This window comes from Geotrypetes seraphini, chromosome 17, assembly GCF_902459505.1.
Source record: "Geotrypetes seraphini chromosome 17, aGeoSer1.1, whole genome shotgun sequence".
Lineage (NCBI taxonomy): Eukaryota > Metazoa > Chordata > Amphibia > Gymnophiona > Dermophiidae > Geotrypetes > Geotrypetes seraphini.
Window position 1 is genome coordinate 36,870,156 of NC_047100.1, and position 20,133 is coordinate 36,890,288.

The 20,133-nt window shown below is 44.1% G+C and overlaps 1 protein-coding gene and 1 long non-coding RNA gene across 3 annotated transcripts in view; one reads left to right on the plus strand and one right to left on the minus strand.

The window, feature by feature from the left end:
• The first annotated feature begins 292 nt into the window (after positions 1 to 292).
• NEK4 (NIMA related kinase 4) overlaps positions 293 to 20,133 on the plus strand; it is a 61,295-nt gene continuing 41,454 nt past the window's right edge. The window contains exons 1-8 of one of the 2 annotated variants that reach the window (XM_033926661.1): positions 293 to 393; positions 2,540 to 2,806; positions 5,246 to 5,443; positions 6,092 to 6,199; positions 8,107 to 8,261; positions 12,501 to 12,621; positions 14,892 to 15,302; positions 16,299 to 16,355. In XM_033926661.1, the coding sequence (XP_033782552.1) occupies positions 313 to 393; positions 2,540 to 2,806; positions 5,246 to 5,443; positions 6,092 to 6,199; positions 8,107 to 8,261; positions 12,501 to 12,621; positions 14,892 to 15,302; positions 16,299 to 16,355 (1,398 nt within the window). In that variant the 5' untranslated portion in view covers positions 293 to 312. Of the gene's footprint in view, positions 430 to 2,539; positions 2,807 to 5,245; positions 5,444 to 6,091; positions 6,200 to 8,106; positions 8,262 to 12,500; positions 12,622 to 14,891; positions 15,303 to 16,298; positions 16,356 to 20,133 lie in introns of both variants that reach the window. The other variant, XM_033926660.1, reaches the window with a different exon arrangement.
• On the minus strand, positions 5,971 to 15,203 carry LOC117351415. The gene is made up of 3 exons (XR_004537400.1): positions 15,046 to 15,203; positions 8,069 to 8,244; positions 5,971 to 6,147 (listed from the first exon to the last, which is right to left on the minus strand). It is a non-coding gene; the product is annotated as an uncharacterized LOC117351415 (long non-coding RNA).

Here is a 20,133-nt window from a genome sequence, read left to right on the forward strand (position 1 = left end):
CTTACATGAACTGGCCACAGTGTGAACGACCGTCAAAGCCGTTGTCCTGGGCGTCGGGCTGCAGAAAGGTGAGACGAGCGCGAGAGGGACAAAACCAGTCCATTTTTTTGTGTGTGTGACAAGAAGAAGCACGCGCGAGCTCTTGTCAAACAGCCCAGCGCGAGACCGCTTCCCGCTTTCGCCCGTAGGTGGCGACGCAGGCGCCCGATGACGCGCTTGCGCGCGCGCCGCCTCTTTCCTCGGTTGCTTGGTAACGGCGAAGCCGTGGGGGGGGGGGGGGAGGGAGGTGCGCGTGAAGCTCTCGCGCCGGCTATGGAGACGCGAAGTGGGCCCGGGAGGCTGACGGCTTCTTACCGCGTCCTTCGGGCCGTGGGGAAGGGCAGCTACGGAGAGGTGAGCCTGGCACGGCACCGCGCCGACGGGAAGCAGGTAAGGGCGGGGGTTGAAAAGCACAACGAGAACCGTCTCCAATTCGTTCTTACCATTATTTACACTGATTTTGTTAGATCTGAATGAAAATCCAAGGAAATGACATCTAGCAAATGTCCTCGATCCAACGAACCTGATTGAATTTCTTTATTCATTTTATAACTTGTAAGTATCAAACAATTATAGTACAACATCACTTGAAAATCTACAATATCATACAAGAAGATTTAACCCCCACCTCCCTCCCAAATTCATATACACATGAAAATAATATCTTGTGTCATTCATAAATATATTATTAGTGGAAAACCAAGAATCCCCCTCCCCACATGACTATTAAATTATTGAATTTTTTGATTGGGTGACCAGAGAGCTGGATCGAGGACATATGCTAGATGTAATTTACTTGGATTTCAGCAAAGCCTTTGATACAGTTCCTCATAGGAGGCTGTTGAACAAACTTGAAGGGCTGAAGTTAGGACCCAAAGTGGTGAACTGGGTCAGAAACTGGCTGTCGGACAGACGCCACAGGGTGGTGGTTAATGGAAGTCGCTCGAAGGAAGGAAAGGTGACTAGTGGAGTCCCTCAGGGTTCGGTGCTGGGGCCAATCCTGTTCAATATGTATGTAAGTGACATTGCTGAAGGGTTAGAAGGAAAAGTGTGCCTTTTTGCAGATGATACCAAGATTTGTAACAGAGTAGACACCGAAGAGGGAGTGGAAAATATGAAAAAGGATCTGCAAAAGTTAGAGGAATGGTCTAATGCCTGGCAACTAAAATTCAATGCAAAGAAATGCAGAGTAATGCATTTGGGGATTAATAATAGGAAGGAACCGTATATGCTGGGAGGAGAGAAGCTGATATGCACGGACGGGGAGAGGGACCTCGGGGTGATAGTGTCCGAAGATCTAAAGGCGAAAAAACAGTGTGACAAGGCAGTGGCTGCTGCCAGAAGGATGCTGGGCTGTATAAAGAGAGGCGTAGTCAGTAGAAGAAAGAAGGTGTTGATGCCCCTGTACAGGTCATTGGTAACGCCCCACTTGGAGTATTGTGTTCAGTTTTGGAGACCGCATCTGGCGAAGGACATAGGAAGACTTGAGGCGGTCCAGAGGAGGGCAACGAAAATGATAGGAGGCTTGCGCCAGAAGACGTATAAGGAGAGACTGGAAGCCCTGAATATGTATACCCTAGAGCAGGGGTGTCCAATGTCGGTCCTCGAGGGCCGCAATCCAGTCAGGTTTTCAGGATTTCCCCAATGAATCTGCATGAGATCTATTTGCATGCACTGCTTTCAATGCATATTCATTGGGGAAATCCTGAAAACCCGACTGGATTGCGGCCCTCGAGAACCGACATTGGATACCCCTGCCCTAGAGGAAAGGAGAGACAGGGGAGATATGATTCAGACTTTCAAATACTTGAAGGGTATTAACGTAGAACAAAATATTTTCCAGAGAAAGGAAAATGGTAAAACCAGAGGACATAATTTGAGGTTGAGGGGTGGTAGATTCAAAGGCAATGTTAAGAAATTCTACTTTACGGAAAGGGTGGTGGATGCCTGGAGTGCGCTCCCGAGAGAGGTGGTGGAGAGTAAAACTGTGATTGAGTTCAAAGAAGCGTGGGATGAACACAGAGGATCTAGAATCAGAAAATATTAAAAATTGAACTAAGGCCAGTACTGGGCAGACTTGCACGGTCTGTGTCTCTAAATGGCTATTTGGTGGAGGATGGGCTGGGGAGGGCTTCATTGGCTAGGAGGGTGTAGATGGGCTGGAGTAGGTTTTAACGGAGATTTCGGCAGTAGGAACCCAAGCACAGTACCGGATAGAGCTTTGGATTCTTGCCCAGAAATAGCAAAGAAGAAAAAATAAAATAAATGTAAATTGAATCAGGTTGGGCAGACTGAATGGACCATTCGGGTCTTTATCTGCCGTCATCTACTATAATAACTAAATCCCATTGTGTAAAATACGTTGAAATAATTCACATTAACATCATTAGCATATGTTAGTAATGCTAGCAATAAATAAGGCTGGAATTCAGTAGGCTTTACATTTTTGAGGTTGTGCTATTTTTGCTATAAAAAGTTTTTTTTTTTAAAACTTTTGCAGTTTGTAATCAAGAAGCTCCATCTTCAGAATGCATCCAGCCGAGAGCGGAAAGCTGCAGAACAGGAGGCCCAGCTCCTGTCTCAGCTGAAACATCCCAACATAGTCACATATAGAGAATCCTGGGAGGGGGAGGATGGCCTGCTCTACATTGTTATGGGTTTCTGTGAAGGAGGAGATCTATATCACAGAATTAAGGAGCAGAGGGGCAAGTTCCTGGAAGAGAGTCAAGTGGTGGAGTGGTTTGTCCAGATTGCTATGGCATTGCAGGTATTAACTGTTCATACTGCTCTTCTTTTCTTATCATGTGGAGCCTAATTTATTGAGTTTTCTCCCATTCTGTTTCGGGGGGGAAGGGGGGGGAAATCTTACTAAATTTGGCTCATGCCCACAGTTTTTTCACACTTTGGGTTAATCTGATTACTCAAATGTGCAATGCTAAGTCAAATATGTTATAATGAGAAAGTGATAAAAGTACAGAGTGCTAAAATTGCTATAATTAGAATATAAAATTAAGAGGATCAATGAAGATTGTGGCCACCATTGACTTACATTACTCAATCTGAGGATCCCTGGGATAAATGAAATACACATCTCCCTCGGTATTCGCAGGGGATAGGAGCAGAGCTGGACCTCGCATGGAGAAAAACCGCAAATATCTTTTTGTCCGGCTCTGACCCACCCCCCTCCCACCTTCTCCCTGGCATCCCAGCTTTACCTGGTGGTCTAGTAAGCTTTCGGGGCAGGAGCGATCTTCCTATGCTCCTGCCCCGTGCAGACTGCCGTAAGTTCCCTTAGTCTCTCGAGATTATGACGGGAGCTTACGGCAGCCATTTCCCATTGGCGATCTACAAGGGGCAGGAGCGTAGGAAGATCGCTCCTGCCCCGAAAGCCCACTAGACCACCAGGTAAGGCCAGGATGCCGGGAGGAAGGCTAGAGAGAGGCAGGAACATGCTAAACTATGGGGGAGAGGGGGTTTCCCCCTCCCCCCAAAAAAATCACAAATATGTGAATTTGCGAATGGGGAGGGGGAAGTGTATACTGTATAGATGAAGTCTGCTACTGAGAAATGATAGTGTTCTTGAAGTATACATAGATTGGCTAACACAGCTTTTTCAGACATACCTATACCTTTTATGAGGAGCGCTGGGAGCAGGAGAAACCTCTTTGAGTAACTGAACAATACTTTTCTGGGAGATTTGGTGACTTAAAGCTTGGGTAGGAAAGAATTTTACCATTTATTGATGAAATCTTTTCTAATATCTTTAACAAACAAAAAATAGTCATTAGCTTGGAGTCTTAATTATTTGCTTCAGTTTAAAAGTACATTGGTTAGAGAGTGATATTCTTTTCCATCAGTTTGCGCCCAATTCACGTGCTTACAGTTTATATTTTTTTACAGCCCTATAATGTTAAAAGATTGGCAATTTTTATATTGTATTCTTATAATACACTTCTCCCTCCGAATCCGTGGTTTCAGTATCCGCGGATTCGGGTATTTGCCATTTTTTAACAAAAAAAACTATTTTCATTTTTTTGCAATTTTTAAGCTGTCCAAGCCTCCCTGGAACCTTACCTGGTGGTCTAGCGGTGAAGCGGGGCTGGAGCGATCTTCCTATGCTCCACCGCTAGACCACCAGGTAAGGTTCCGGGGACGCAGGAGGGAGGCCGGGTGGGTCAGAGCCGGCTGAGAAGTTATTTGTGATTTTTCACACTTCACGGTCTGGCTCTGCACTTAACCCCCGCGAATACCGAGGGAGAAGTATAACTTACTGAATTAGACCAATGGTCCATCTAGCCCAGTATCCTGTTTCTGCGGTGGCCAATCCGGGTCATAAGTACCTGGCAAAAACCCATAGTAGTAACATTCCATGCTACTGATCCTAGGGCAGGCGGTGGCTTCCCCCATGCCTGTGTCAGTAGCAGACTATGGACTTTTCCTCCAGGTGGTCCAACAGTGAACCGGGGCAGGAGCGATCTTCCTGCGCTTCTGCCACGTGTAGAACCACCAGCTGAATGGCTTCCCCAAGTTTTCATAGGACTGCCATTCAGCTAGAAGCTGTGCACGGGGCAGGAGTGCAGGATGATTGCTCTTGCCCCACCGCTGGACCACCAGGGAATTGAAAGGCACGCAGGGGAGGTGGGTGGGAAGTAAAAGTTGTAGAAGTCAGCTGGGACAGGAGGAGGCAGTAGGGATTCCTCCTGTCCCAGCTCACTGCTGGACCACCAAGTCTTTCAGCTGGCCTAGCGGAGGCCTGCAACAGGTCCGGGGGGGATGGGTGCTGACCTGAATATAAGCTGACCCTTATTTTTGGACCATTATTTTTGGCCCCAAAATCTTGGCTTATATTTGAGTATGTATGGTACTTTAGATCCAGGACAAAATATATATTGAAGTATAAAATGATAAATATACCATACATTATAATGTAAGTTTCCATTCTGAAGCTGGAGTCGGTACATTTTTACTGATTCTGAATCCATTCAAAGTTGCTTCTGACTCCACAGGCCTGTTTAAAACAACACAGCCATTTAAAAAAAAGGATATCTGCCTGGGTTTAAATATGATTCTTTTTGTTCTAAATATCTATGGACTTTGGTATCTCTGTACTACAGATTTTTCTCAGATAACCCCTTTGTATATCTGATCCTGTGAATCTCTCCGTGTCTGTCTTATCACTAATTAATTGTTTCATCTTGATTTTCAGTATTTACATGATAAACACATCATGCACAGGGATTTAAAGACTCAAAACATCTTCCTGACAAGAACAAACATTATTAAAGTTGGAGATCTGGGAATTGCCCGAGTACTGGAAAACCAGTATGATATGGCCAGCACCCTGATCGGAACTCCTTATTACATGAGCCCTGAGCTCTTCTCCAACAAGCCTTACAACTATAAGGTACTGCAGAATGTTAAAATGGAACTATAGATTTTGCATCAATAAAACCGTTGAATCTAGAAGTGGTATTCTTGAGTGTCTGATTAGTAAGACTAAGAGAAGTTCAGAGAGCTGATTAAAAAATTACTTTATTTGATCTTTGACACACACACAGCGTGCATTGGAAAGCTTTTAAGAACTGATGATCATATCATTGTTTGTTTCATCTCTTGAAAAAAAAAATAATAATCCTCACGAGTTTTGCATAAGAGAAAAAAACTCCCTAGGCCTCATTTTATCAAGCGATATTCAATTGGTAAGCATCGTTATGAATGCCATTGCCCTTGTGAGAGGTTGCTAAACAATGTTATTCAAGAGGTGGTGTGTTTTTGTTTTACAAATCTTTATTCATTTTGCATCATATAACAAGTGGAACAATAAATAACAGTTAAAATTGAATACAACACTTGTAACTTTATTATATTCAGCATTAAAACATTATAATTTTAACCCAACCATAATCTATGCATTCACAAAACTCCTATATAATATTCTTTATTATTGGTCTAAATATTAATAAAATTATAAAATGTTTTGAAATCCATATAAAGCAGTTGTTCTCATATCTGGGATGGCTCTAATGTTGGTATGCCACTGTTCTCTCCACAGTCCGATGTGTGGGCTTTGGGCTGCTGTGTCTACGAGATGGCCACGCTGAAGCATGCCTTCAATGCAAAAGACATGAATTCCTTAGTATTCCGCATCATCGAAGGAAAGGTGATCGATCGCCCACGATATGGAGCTTTTCTTCACATGTATCAAAGTCTTTTCAGAGCAATACAATATTCTGTATATGCTTTGTCATTGCTTGTTTCATTTTTTTCCCACACTTAGATTCATGTAATCTTTAAGTGTCTTGCTTAAACCAGGGATGAAGATATATCAAGAAATTCCTGAACAGCCCTAACTTCACGTACTCTTAACGCTAAAATGGACAAAGGATCTACTCTTTACTACCCTAGTAATGACAATTATGCTTCCATTGTAACCCCCCTTTTATAAATCTTTTGTAAGCCGCCTTACTCTTAACAACCCGAGAAATGTCAAAAGATCTACTCTTTACTACTCTAGTAAATCAATTGCTCTCCCAATTTAACCCCCGTTTATAAATCTTTTGTAAACCGCCTTGAACCGCAAGGTAATGGCGGAATAGAAATCCGTAATGTAATGTAATTAAATATAGGTCCCTAACTAATTGATACCTTCACAGGAACCCGATGCTTTTGTAGCCTGTTTCTGATTGACTGCTCGGAGGCATTTCTTCTTTTGGGACTCTTCCAACCTGTACAATCCATTTTTTAATCATACTGTTTCCTGCAGCTAGTAATCCAGATTTTGCATGCTGGTTTTAAGAAAAATGATGATCTCGCTCTGATTTGTCCAACTTTTAAAGATTTCGGTCCACATTTATGGCTTTTGCAAGTTAAGCACAATTACTGTCTACGTCAGTGTCCCGCAACCCTTTTGACGCCGTGGCAAATTGAACTTGGTGCCGGAAGTGGATGGTATCCGGAAGTGCGTGGATGTCGATGTGATGGCATCGCACGCACGTGTGATGTCATCACGTTGTCATCCGCGCTTGTGTGGAGGCCTTCCAGCTGCGGCCCTGAGCTATTTCTACGCCGATAGGGGTTACCGATGGAGGAGAGGTGTGGGGAGAGGAAGAGAGATGCCGGCACAGATTAACAACCTACAGGATGTGCCTCTCCTGCTTGCCGGCATCTCACAGCACAGTTTGCAATCCACCAGTGGTCTCAAACTCGTGGCCCGGGGGCCACATGCAGCCCGCCAGGTACTATTTTGAGGCCCTCGGTATGTTTATCATAATCACAAAAGTCAAATAAAACAGTTTCTTGATTATATGTCTCGTTAGCTATAAATGACAATATTATGATTAAGACTTAGCCAAAAGGAAAGATTTATAAACTATAAAGAGTTTTACCTCATGCAAAATTGTCATTTCTTTAATAAGACATTAACTATTTTTTTCTGCGGCCCTTCAAGTACCTACAAATCCAAAATGTGGCCCTGCAAAGGGTTTGAGTTTGAGACCTCTGCAATACACTGATCTACATCATCAAAATATTTGTTGGTGTTTCTTTTCAGTGATGGAAGAGCTGTCCCACTGAGCATGCTCGAATCTGGTGCAAGTTTAGCATGCGCTCTTTACACAGTCTCTGTGGCATGCTTCAGAGCTTTAATGGAGGGTACATCCCTAAAAATAAGTTAACTCGGTTTCCGTGATCATTCAGTTTCTGGCCTCTGCTGTGATGGACAGTGGAGATTCCAATGTGTGGCATGAGAGTTTCTATTAGACCTAATACTGAAACAACTATGGCACTTTACAAACTTTACATAAAATCTTCATCCCTGATTTAAGCGAGATATCTGTTAGTGAAAGCTTTAAGCACTCCTCTTTATATGTGGTGGAACACATATTACACACTCTAATTTTGGACTCGTATAAAAGATGTGATATCTAACTCTTTTTTAAAAAGACACGTGGGATTGAATGAACCTACATAGCAAAACTCATTTACACACAAACTGTGCAAGCCACATAGATAAGAAACAGACATCCAATACCATTTTGATTCCTGAAATTCTGTCCTCTCACTTGCCAGCTGCCTGCAATGCCAAAGCATTATAACCCCCAGCTGGGAGAGCTGATTGGAACGATGCTGAGCAAACAGCCCGAGAAACGGCCAAATGTGAAGGATGTTCTTAGGCGATCCTACATCAAGCACCACATCTCGCTATTTCTGCAAGCCACAAAGGTGTAGGTATAGAAGAAGATATTCAGAGTTGTGATTTTTCTATATTTTCACAATCCACTAGCACAGAGAACAACCTATACAGTAAAGCTCATATGAAACAAATTTTAGCAGAAGCTCACAAAAGCATGCAACAGGCACATTAAAAAGACACTTAACAAGTGAAGCAAATAATTTTTTAAATGCTGTAATAAAACACATCAGAAATAGTGTGCCCATTATGTACAGAACCCAAGGAAGTATTGGCCAAATAGCATTCGTACAGTACTTTCTAAGGGACGTTTCATAGCATCAGCTAATCTGAACATGCTTAGTTGTCTTTTTTTCTCTCTTGACTCCTCCTGCTAGCTTCCAAGGAAAATAAACTGGTCTATGGGGTTGCTTGTTAGTATAGAGGGAAGAAGTGGGAGATCCACGAACTGACATGACTACATAGTTTGAATCATCTGTTCTTTATCAGAAAGGATTTTTAAAATGAGATTTATAAAATTTGTGTTGTTTAGGGGTATTTATGATGTGTAATTTATATGTTAATTGTATGTATCTTCATATTTTGTGTGTTTGTCTGTTGGTTTATTGTATTTTATTTTGTAACTATCTTGAGCCTGCAAGATGAGCAGACCGAAATGAAAAGAATAAATAAATAAGATCAGTACAAGGGGGTTGTGGTTGGAGACAGAAGGAAGCAAACAGATATTTTGTTAATTTTGAGGGTAGACAATATCTGTTCTCTGATTCACAGCAGCTGGAAAAATTGTATTTCCTAGCGAAGAAGATGTTTGTCCTGACACCAGCATCTATCTTTTGACCTCTTACATCAGACAGAGTCAAAATCACAGCAATAAAGTGAAGTTGGTTACAAAGTAAGATGAACAAAGGCAATTTTATTAGTGCAATCCCTCGTACTAAGTCAACTTGACTACTGCAACATTGCCTACTTAGCAATCTCCCAAAAGAACATGCGACGTCTTCAAATAATGCAAAATGCAGCGGTCAGACTTATTTTCGGGCTAAAGAAATTTGATCATGTAACACCCTACTACCGGCAGTTGCACTGGCTGCCGATGGAAGCACGCGTAAAGTTTAAATTTGCCTGCCTCTGTTTCAAAGTACTATATGGACTAGCCCCCAAATACCTCTTCTGCTTCTCTACCAACAAACGCAAGAGAAACACACATTCAAATTTCGTTTCCCCTCCAGTCAGAGGTTGCAAACTGAAAAAACACCACAAACGCCTTCTTTCACACCGGGCGGCCCTATGGGGTAAAGACCTAGAGCAATTGCTCTCACCCACTACTTACGAAGAATTTAGGAAGCGTCTAAAAACATACCTGTTCCTGAAATACCTAGACAACTGACCTGTTCTCCCCCTTACTCACTCACTCTTTCCGCTCTCAAGTCCAATTATTCAGTACCTTCTGTAATCTTTTGTAAACTGCATAGAACTTCACGGTATTGCGGTATATAAACTGTTATTATTATTATTATCTTTATTAAAGACCTGAGACACTGAGCAGTTTTGGTTGAGATTCCTGTACCATAGGAAGCACTGTAAAATTGTGTTGTGTCGCAGACAATTCGCTGAAACAGTCTTGTCAAGTCTTTACTTCCTTCATCCTACTTCATGGCCGACTCCACTTTGCAATCTGCTCTACACTCAAAACCAACTAGACAGTGATCTGTAAAAAGTACCTACTGTACCTGGATATAATATACCCCGAGTTACTTCTGAAAAAGGCATTAGATTGAAAATCCCTGGACTGCTCTTCTGAATACTCTTTGATCACAGCAACAATGTCAGTGGCAGCAAAAACCTTTGTCCTCTGCTGTCCCATTTCTTGGAAGGAACAAAAGAAAACACTGCAGGAATGGTGGACAAGATGCCAAGTCTTTAATAAACAAACATAAATGTGAACATGAAACAGTTTGTTTCCAAGAAGGTTGGTGAACCCGGACCCAACATGGTCTGTGTTTCGAAGAAACACTCCTCCTTCCTCAGGGGTCCTAATATAAACAATTACATGTATTAAACAGATGTATTCGTAATGGGAGTGAGGGTGATGTCAGCAAAGATGTGTGGGGATGAAAGTCCTTTGTGTTAATATGAGTTGGATGTGGAATATGAATCAAGTGAAAGATGTGGATAAACATGAAAAAACATGCATCCCAATGTAGAGAATAGTGCCATATGGGCCTGAAGAGCCTGAAATTGTGGAAATGAAGAAAACCAGAATAAAAGATGTGAGTGTGTTTAAAGGGCATTGATAAATACCAAAAAAGTATCATATACTGGGGAACCTATGTGCTTCCTGAATACTCGTTATAACCCTTCGGTTGTTCAGTGATCAAGCTCCTTCATGTGCTTTTAGACATACTTGAAAAAGTTCTTAATATTAATTCTCACCTTTATAGTAAGCTTCTTTTTAAAGTCTTTCAGTCTTTTTTAGTACATTTTTTATATCTTAATGCCAGTTCTTAATAGAGTAAAATGTTGTCAAGAAAGCTGTTAACGGACATAGTAACATAGTAACATAGTAGATGACGGCAGATAAAGACCCGAATGGTCCATCCAGTCTGCCCAACCTGATTCAATTTAAATTTTTTTTTTTTTTTTCTTCTTAGCTATTTCTGGGCAAGAATCCAAAGCTTTACCCGGTACTATGATTGGGTTCCACCTGCCGAAATCTCTGTTAAGACTTACTCCAGCCCATCTACACCCTCCCAGCCATTGAAGCCCTCCCCTGCCCATCCTCTACCAAACGGCCATACACAGACACAGACCGTGCAAGTCTGCCCAGTAACTGGCCTTAGTTCAATATTTAATATTATTTTCTGATTCTAAATCTTCTGTGTTCATCCCATGCTACTTTGAACTCAGTCACAGTTTTACTCTCCACCACCTCTCTCGGGAGCGCATTCCAGGCATCCACTACCCTCTCCGTAAAGTAGAATTTCCTAACATTGCCCCTGAATCTACCACCCCTCAACCTCAAATTATGTCCTCTGGTTTTACCATTTTCCTTTCTCTGGAAAATATTTTGTTCTACGTTAATACCCTTTAAGTATTTGAACGTCTGAATCATATCTCCCCTGTCTCTCCTTTCCTCTAGGGTATACATATTCAGGGCTTCCAGTCTCTCCTCATACGTCTTCTGGCGCAAGCCTCCTATCATTTTCGTCGCCCTCCTCTGGACCGCCTCAAGTCTTCTTACGTCTTTCGCCAGATACGGTCTCCAAAACTGAACACAATACTCCAAGTGGGGCCTCACCAATGACCTGTACAGGGGCATCAACACCTTCTTCCTTCTACTGACTACGCCTCTCTTTATACAGCCCAGAATCCTTCTGGCAGCAGCCACTGCCTTGTCACACTGTTTTTTCGCCTTAAGATCTTCGGACACTATCACCCCAAGGTCCCTCTCCCCGTCTGTGCATATCAGCTTCTCTCCTCCCAGCATATACGGTTCCTTCCTATTATTAATCCCCAAATGCATTACTCTGCATTTCTTTGCATTGAATTTTAGTTGCCAGGCATTAGACCATTCCTCTAACTTTTGCAGATCCTTTTTCATATTTTCCACTCCCTCTTCGGTGTCTACTCTGTTACAAATCTTGGTATCATCTGCAAAAAGGCACACTTTTCCTTCTAACCCTTCAGCAATGTCACTCACATACATATTGAACAGGATTGGCCCCAGCACCGAACCCTGAGGGACTCCACTAGCCACCTTTCCTTCCTTCGAGCGACTTCCATTAACCACCACCCTCTGGCGTCTGTCCGACAGCCAGTTTCTGACCCAGTTCACCACTTTGGGTCCTAACTTCAGCCCTTCAAGTTTGTTCAACAGCCTCCTATGAGGAACTGTATCAAAGGCTTTGCTGAAATCCAAGTAAATTACATCTAGCATATGTCCTCGATCCAGCTCTCTGGTTACCCAATCAAAAAATTCAATCAGGTTCATTTGGCACGATTTACCTTTTGTAAAGCCATGTTGCCTCGGATCCTGTAACCCCTTAGATTCAAGGAAATACACTATCCTTTCTTTCAGCAACACTTCCATTATTTTTCCAACAACTGAAGTGAGGCTCACCGGCCTGTAGTTTCCTGCTTCATCCCTGTGACCACTTTTATGAATAGGACATAAACCATGTCCTAAATTTTACATGTACTGTAATCCAATCTAAAGCTAGCAGTATTTCTTTTCAGTGGAAACTTATCCTATAACTTTGTTTCTATTTTAAAGAAAAGCTGGAAAATATCGTAGAAGAGCCTCGGACTCTAAAGCCAGTTGTGCTTCAGAGAATGTGGAAGCTTCTGAAAAGAACAACCCTCAAAAGCAGATTCCAGACCAACAGAAGGAGCAGGTAGGGTTGTTCTAGCGCTGTTACTGTCTTCATAAATACATTTTTAAAAATGGTTTTATGCAATAAATTCTTTGTATCCCGTCATTCTTTTAACTGTGCATACTTGTTTCCGTCTGAAATGTAGTCCAAGTGAAGGGTAATTTTTTTAATGCGGTATCTACTTGTCTTTAGAAAATACTAGTTTAAGTGGCAAGTGTGGGCATTGCATCATCCCTAGAACAGCTGTAAATGTCTGCACCAAAATTTGTCAAGTACACAGAAACATAGTATTCTATAAACTATGCACATACTTGTATGCTCTTTTCAGATTCCATTCCTGTGTATGCACCATCATTTAAATTGTGCAGTATTTTATATGTGGTCACATATAAAATACCCATGTGGGATCCCTTAGAGGGTTAAGCCAAGGGAAACTGTCACCGGGAGTGGGATCCCTAGGATGGTAGACTTGGGGGTGGGTCAGTAGAGTGAGCAGACCTGATGGGCTATGGCCCTTATCTGCCGTCATCTTCTATGTTTCTATGACTAAAATCTCCCAACATGGGGGGTGTTTTTTTTTGGGTTTATTTTTTTTACCTAGTATGCTTCCCCTTCTAAAATTATCCTCTGTGAGGATAATTCCATAAAGAACCACTTAGTTTTAGGTACTAGGAATGCACAGATCAATGGCCTCTTATAAAATACTACCTAGCAGGAAAATGTGCGTCATGATTTGATGGAATCTACTTTGCCAGTCGACATGCACATGGATAGAAACCCAGGCATGCATATAAATTCTAGAATTCTTTCATTTACGTTTGGACATGCTAATGTTTAGGTATGCTAACTTACTAGGGAGGGCAAAAAGTCCATACAAAGCAACTAGAACAAAAAGCCAACCAGTATCAAACAGCAGCTCCAGGCAATGTTTCAAATGTTTTCTTAAATATTAAACAATGTAGCCTCTCAAAGTGCTCAGAGAAGTTGATGTTACTTGTGAGACTGTAGGACCAATTAGGTCAATGGCTCAGTTCTCAATCATTGCACGTCCAGTAGCAAATCTTTTATAAATGCACATAAAATCATCTCGTTAAATAAAACATTTATCTGGCAGTACTCTTGAGTGGTACTTTTTAGTATTGGGGATTATGAAAAGGGAAGGCGGTTAGAGATTGAGAGCCCAGGAGCTTGACTTCCCCATACCCTCTCTTCAGCATGGCATCACGTGACTCCAACTAGTCTGAATTTTAGTTCCAAATCTCTATCAGTGCATACAAACCGATCTTTGGAATAGGGTATTCTACGCTTTTGTAGGGATGGAAGAGAGAATGACATTAGAGTTTGAGAAGAGAAGGAAGCAATACCACATACTCTATATTCCTCAAACTATCAACTAACTTGTTTCTTGCTTCCACTACATCATTTTTTGGACTTATTCTTTGTTCTTTTTTATCTGTTGTCCAAAAAAGTGTTTATAAAGTTATTCTGGAATTAATTATTTATAGGCACACAATGGATAAGAACATAACATAAGAACATAAGCAGTGCCTCCGCCGGGTCAGACCATAGGTCCATCCTGCCCAGCAGTCCGCTCCCGCGGCGGCCCAAACAGGTCACGACCTGTCTGAATCACCAGAAGGGGCCCCCTTGCCACCTTGGTTTCCCATTGAGTCCTATCTTCCCATCGAAGTCCTAACCCTCCGGTCTTGCACATGCACGACCTGGTTGGGTTTCTATACTTATTACCTGGTTAGCTTTCTATACCTGTGTTACATCCCAGCACCTCTCTCAGTATCCCACGATCCCTTTATCCCTCAGGGGATGAATCTCCTTTACGTTTACTTTGTATGTGTTGAATGCATTGTTTTTATATATTGGAAATTCCTTAGTGGGCCAATCAGGAGTTTCCATTTGAGAAGGCTTCAGTGCACAGATTTTGAGTAGAACAGAAGCTTAAAATCAAACTCCTCAGGTAAAAGCCTCCATTAGATGGTAGTGAGCACTATCCCAGTGATTTATGAGCTTTTAGTCCTGTTTCATTGGTTTGCTCCATCAGAGAAGTCACATTATACTTATGTCTCATTGTGCCTTGGTTATATCGGAGTAATAATAATAATAATGTCCTTGTTGGTCTCTCCTTTGACTATTTTCATTCAGTTCAGCACACAAACTATCTGCAAAGTCATCTACTCCAGAGATGCCTGCATCATCTGGTCCAGATGTTTCTGAAAGGTATTGTAATTGTGCTTAGAAGAAAAATACTGTTCCAGTTTGATTTTTCATTTTTGCAGAATAAAGAAAAGAATCCAGACAAAAGCAAACATGTGTGCACTAACTCTGCAGAGGCTTCTGCTGGAGATTCTTCCAAAAACTCTCTCAAGAATGTACTGGACAGCAATGGCCTTTCCATGGTGACAGTCAGCAAAGTGGATATTGATTTCTTACCTGTTGAACAAGAGAATCCTGAAGCAGATCACCTGATACTGGATGAGAGGATGCAGAGCATAAGCACATCTGCTGAAAAAGAATCCAAAGGACTTCCCGAGGGTTCATGGTTGAAGGACGACCAGCACAGTACAAAGGTGTCTTCTAAATCAGAAAGAGAAAACTTTAACCAGAAGTCTACCGAAGACATGGAAGAAGGAGACGACACAATGAAACTCCTGCAGCCCATTTTCAAAGACCAGAAGTCTAGTGACCAGGTAAGAAAAGTCTGTGAGGTGCTCAGCTAGCATGAGTTGTGTATTTCATCCCTTCGGGTAAACTTTCACTGGAGTTTGAGAAATTTAGAATTGCTTTTGTAATGATCATTCAAAACAAATCCATAGAATAATCATTCCATCGAACTTCTTTGAATAATCTGTGGGAAAGTTTCTGTATTATAAATTAATAGATACATTTTCAGTTCAGTGACCACCATATACATAAGTCCACCTATAACTTATTTAAGTTATATCTCTATCTGTGCACGCTACTTGCAAGGATAAGTTATCTCTTCAGAGGCTAAAGAATGCCCCTAATATTTTAAATGTACAACTTTGGTCGTTTAAAGATTTAAGCAGCCAAAGTTATCAGTTGAAGTGGCCTAAAAAAAAATAAAATATATATATATATATATATATATATAGCACTAAGAAGGCACTTGGATCCTTTTTTTTCTTTTTAAATGAATATAGTCATATACTTTCTGCTATACAATATTAGTGTCAATAAAAAATAAAACCTATAGAGGAATGCGTGAAACTAAGTTGAGCACAACAGATCCTCAACACAAGCAATGTTAATGCACAGGGAGCCAGTGAATAATGGCTAAATTTCCATTCCCTATAGTAAATATTTTTATGTATACCCTCAGTGTGTAGTCATAAGCAATGAGAGCAAAATAAACTTAATGGTTAAAGCTCAACTGCTTTTCAATTGCTTAGACCAGGGGTCTCCAAAATACGGCCCGCAATATGATTTCATCTGGCATTGCAATAAAGAGCTGGGACAGGGGTGAGGGAATCTGTATATGCTTCCAAAGCCTCGTTAGCAGACAGGATTTGCTTCAGAGCAGTTGGATTACTCGGGGGAAAATTTTTCTTACCAAAGGGTTTTCTATTTCCTAAAATAACAGGAATGTTCTGGCCTAAACAGGGAATATTGCTTATGCTAATCTATAGCTGTAGCCTAAAAATGCAACGTCTTTCTCATTGCAGAAGAATCTGGATTCCACAGAGAAACTTCTAGAACCATTTGTTCCAGTTCCAATTTTTGTAAGTTACAGCATTTACCTGTAAGCTGATAAACTTGGTAGTAGCTGCTTTGGAGCTTATTCAGCAACTTTTTCTTAGTTCAGCTGTTCTAAGAAATATTTGTGGAATGCATTACCTGATCATTTGCATTGTTGTCCATCTTTTTTTGCAATTTAAAAAGGCACTGAAAACAAATTTCTTTTTGCAGGTTTTTATGAATATGTAAGATCATGTATTGAGCCCAGGTTAAGGAGAAATTAGGTTCTTACCTGCTAATTTACTTTCTTTTAGCTTCTCCAGACCAGTAGAGGTTAACTTTACGAATGGGTATATATCTAATCATGACCAGCAGGTGGAGACTGAAAACAAAACTTTGGGACAGTATATACTATCCTCCCTTCTCTATTTCCCTCAGTCTGCCGAATAGCCAAGCAGAACCAAGAACTGGAAAACAGGAAGAAAACAATACTCCGAACAGGAGTAACAAATAACATACCCAAATGCTGTTGGAAAATGCAGAGGAGAAATACCCGAAGGAAAATGTCCCCACAGCTCGCCAGCTAAGCCAGCCGAGCCACAGCCGCTGTTCTTTAATTCTCCCCGGCCCTAGAAAAATACTAGAACCCGCAGCAAAAAACAAAAACTGCCCGCGAAAACAGCCCCAACAACAACAACAACAGACAGGGTGGGGACCTCTACTGGTCTGGAGAAGCTAAAAGAAAGTAAATTAGCAGGTAAGAACCTAATTTCTCCTTCTTTAGCACTCTCCAGACCAGTAGAGGTTAACTTTACGAATGGGACGTACCAAAGCAGTCCCTCTCACGTGCGGGACCCCCGAAGGGCCGATACCAGAACACGCTCACCGAACACCGCGTCCCGACGCGCCTGAACATCTACCCGATAATGTCTAACAAATGAATGCAAGGAGGACCAAACCGCAGCCTTACAAATATCCACCGGAGGCACGAGCGACGACTCAGCCCAAGAAGCCGCCTGACCCCGAGTGGAAGGAGCCTTGAGAAACTCCGGAACAGGCTGCTGTTTCAGAAGATAAGCGGAAGCAATCGTCTCCTTGATCCAGCGCGCAATAGTAGCCTTAGAAGCGCCAGCTCCCCGAAGAGGACCAGCCAGGAGGACAAAGAGATGATCGGACTTCCGGAATTCCTGGGTCCGCTGCACATAAGAGCGAAGGACCCGACCGACATCCAACTTGCGCAGCTGCCGTTGTTCAGAAGAGCCCTCCCGACCACCCAAGACCGGGAGAACCACCGATTGATTGACATGAAAAGGAGAAACAACCTTCGGCAGAAAGGAAGGAACAGGCCGCAAGACGACCCGCTCCCTAGAAAACTCCAAGAAGGGAGCCCTACAAGAGAAAGCCTGCAGCTCAGAAACACGCCTAGCAGAAGTAATGGCCACCAAAAAGACCGCCTTCAAAGTAAGGTCCTTCAAAGAACAGTCGTCCAAGGGCTCGAAAGGCGGGCGCACCAAAACAGAGAGAACCAGATTAAGATCCCAAGAGGGAACCGAGGGCCGTAGGGGAGGCCTAAGCAACTTGGCCGCCCGCAGAAACCGAATCACATCAGGAAGAGCCGATAAACGCTGACCTGACACCAACCCTCGAAAGGCCGACAGGGCCGCAAGATGAACCCGGAGAGAAGGCCAAGCCAGGCCTCTATCCAGGCCATCCTGCAAGAACTCTAGAATGTTAGGCAGAGAAGCGCGAAAAGAGGTCACTCCCCGCGCCCGACACCATTCCTCAAAGAGACGCCAAACCCGCACATAAGCCCGAGAGGTAGAAAGCCTCCGGGACCCCAACAGTGTAGAGATCACCTTGTCTGAATATCCCTTCTTGCTAAGGCGACCCCTTTCAAGAGCCACGCCGTAAGACAGAAGGGAGACGGGTCGAACATGGGAATGGGACCCTGCATCAGAAGGTCGTCCGAGAGAGGCAGAGGAACCGCCACCAGGTGCCTCACCAGATCCGCATACCACGGACGTCGAGGCCAATCCGGAGCCACCAGCACCACCAAACCCGGATGGTGAACAATGCGAAGAAGCACTCTGCCCACCAGCGGCCAAGGAGGGAACACATACAACAGCCCCTCCGTTGGCCACGGCTGGACCAGAGCATCCAGACCCTCGGCCAGCCCGTCCCTGCGACGACTGAAGAAGCGGGGCACTTTGGCGTTGCCACTCGTGGCCATCAGGTCCATCAGGGGCTGCTCCCAAGCTTGCACTATCAACCGAAACGCTCCGGCGCCGAGAAACCACTCTCCTGGATCCAGGAAGTGACGACTGAGGAAGTCTGCCAGAACATTTTCTACCCCGGCTATATGAGAAGCCGAGAGGTCCAGAAGATGGGACTCCGCCCAAACCATGAGCCGAGCCGCCTCCTGCGCCACAGGAGTGCTCTTGGTGCCACCCTGACGATTGACATAAGCCACCGCCGTGGCATTGTCCGACAGGACTCTGACCGACTTGCCCAGCAAAAGGGAGTGGAAAGCTAACAGCGCCAGCCTGACCGCTCTGGTCTCCAACACGTTGATCGACCAGGAGGCCTCCTCCGCGGACCAGGTGCCCCGAGCTGAGTGGCCCATAAACTGAGCCCCCCAACCGAGGAGACTCGCATCCGTAAGGAGCACCGTCCACTGCGGGAGATCCAGACCCACCCCCTGAACCAGGTGAGGGGTCCGGAGCCACCAGCGCAGACTGCAGCGCGCCAAGCCTCGCAGGGGAACCGGAACATCCAAATCTTGCCTCCGGGGAGACCACCTCCGGAGCAGAGCATACTGAAGAGGACGCATGTGGGCCCGCGCCCACCTCACCACATCCAGGGACGCTGCCATTGACCCCAGGACTTGGAGGAAATCTCGCGCCCGAGGACCCCGGGACGCCAAAAGCAGGCGAATCTGAGATTGCAATTTGCTCACCCGGGCCTCTGGAAGGAAGACCTTCCCCAAGGAGGTGTCGAACATAACCCCAAGGCACTCCAGACACTGAGCCGGGACCAACCGACTCTTGGAAAGGTTGACCACCCAGCCCAGCGACCGGAGAAACTCCACCACCCGAGCCGTAACCCGGGAGCTCTCCTGCAACGACTTTGCCCGAATCAACCAGTCGTCCAGGTAGGGGTGAACCAGGATGCCCACCGACCGCAAGGCTGCCGCGACGACCACCATTACCGTGGTGAACGTCCGAGGAGCCGTGGCCAGACCAAAGGGAAGCGCACAGAACTGAAAGTGCCGCCCCAAGATCGCAAAGCGAAGGAAGCGCTGATGAGAGGCCCGAATTGGAACCTGCAAGTAGGCCTCCGTCAGATCGAGAGACGTAAGAAACTCCCCCGGCTGAACCGCCAGAATGACCGACCGCAGCGTTTCCATGCGGAAAGACGGAATCTTGAGAGCTCTGTTGACCCCTTTCAAATCCAGGATGGGCCGAAAGGTCCCCTCCTTTATGGCCACCACAAAGTAAATGGAGTACCTGCCGGTGCCCCACTCCGTAGGGGACACCGGCACCACTGCCTCGAGATCTAGCAAACACTGAAGGGTCTGACGAAAAGCCTGCGTCTTCCATGGAGTCTGACATGGAGAAGCGAGGAAAAGTTCCGGCAGAGAGCGGGTAAACTCCAGAGCGTAACCGTCCCGCACCACCTCAAAGACCCACTGATCGGACGCGATCTCGGCCCATTTGGGGAAAAATTTGCGCAGCCGGGCCCCCCCCGGAACCAAAGGGGGCGCCAGCAAGGAGTCATTGCGCAGGACGGGAAGCGGGGGAACCGGCGGAGGGATTCCCTGCC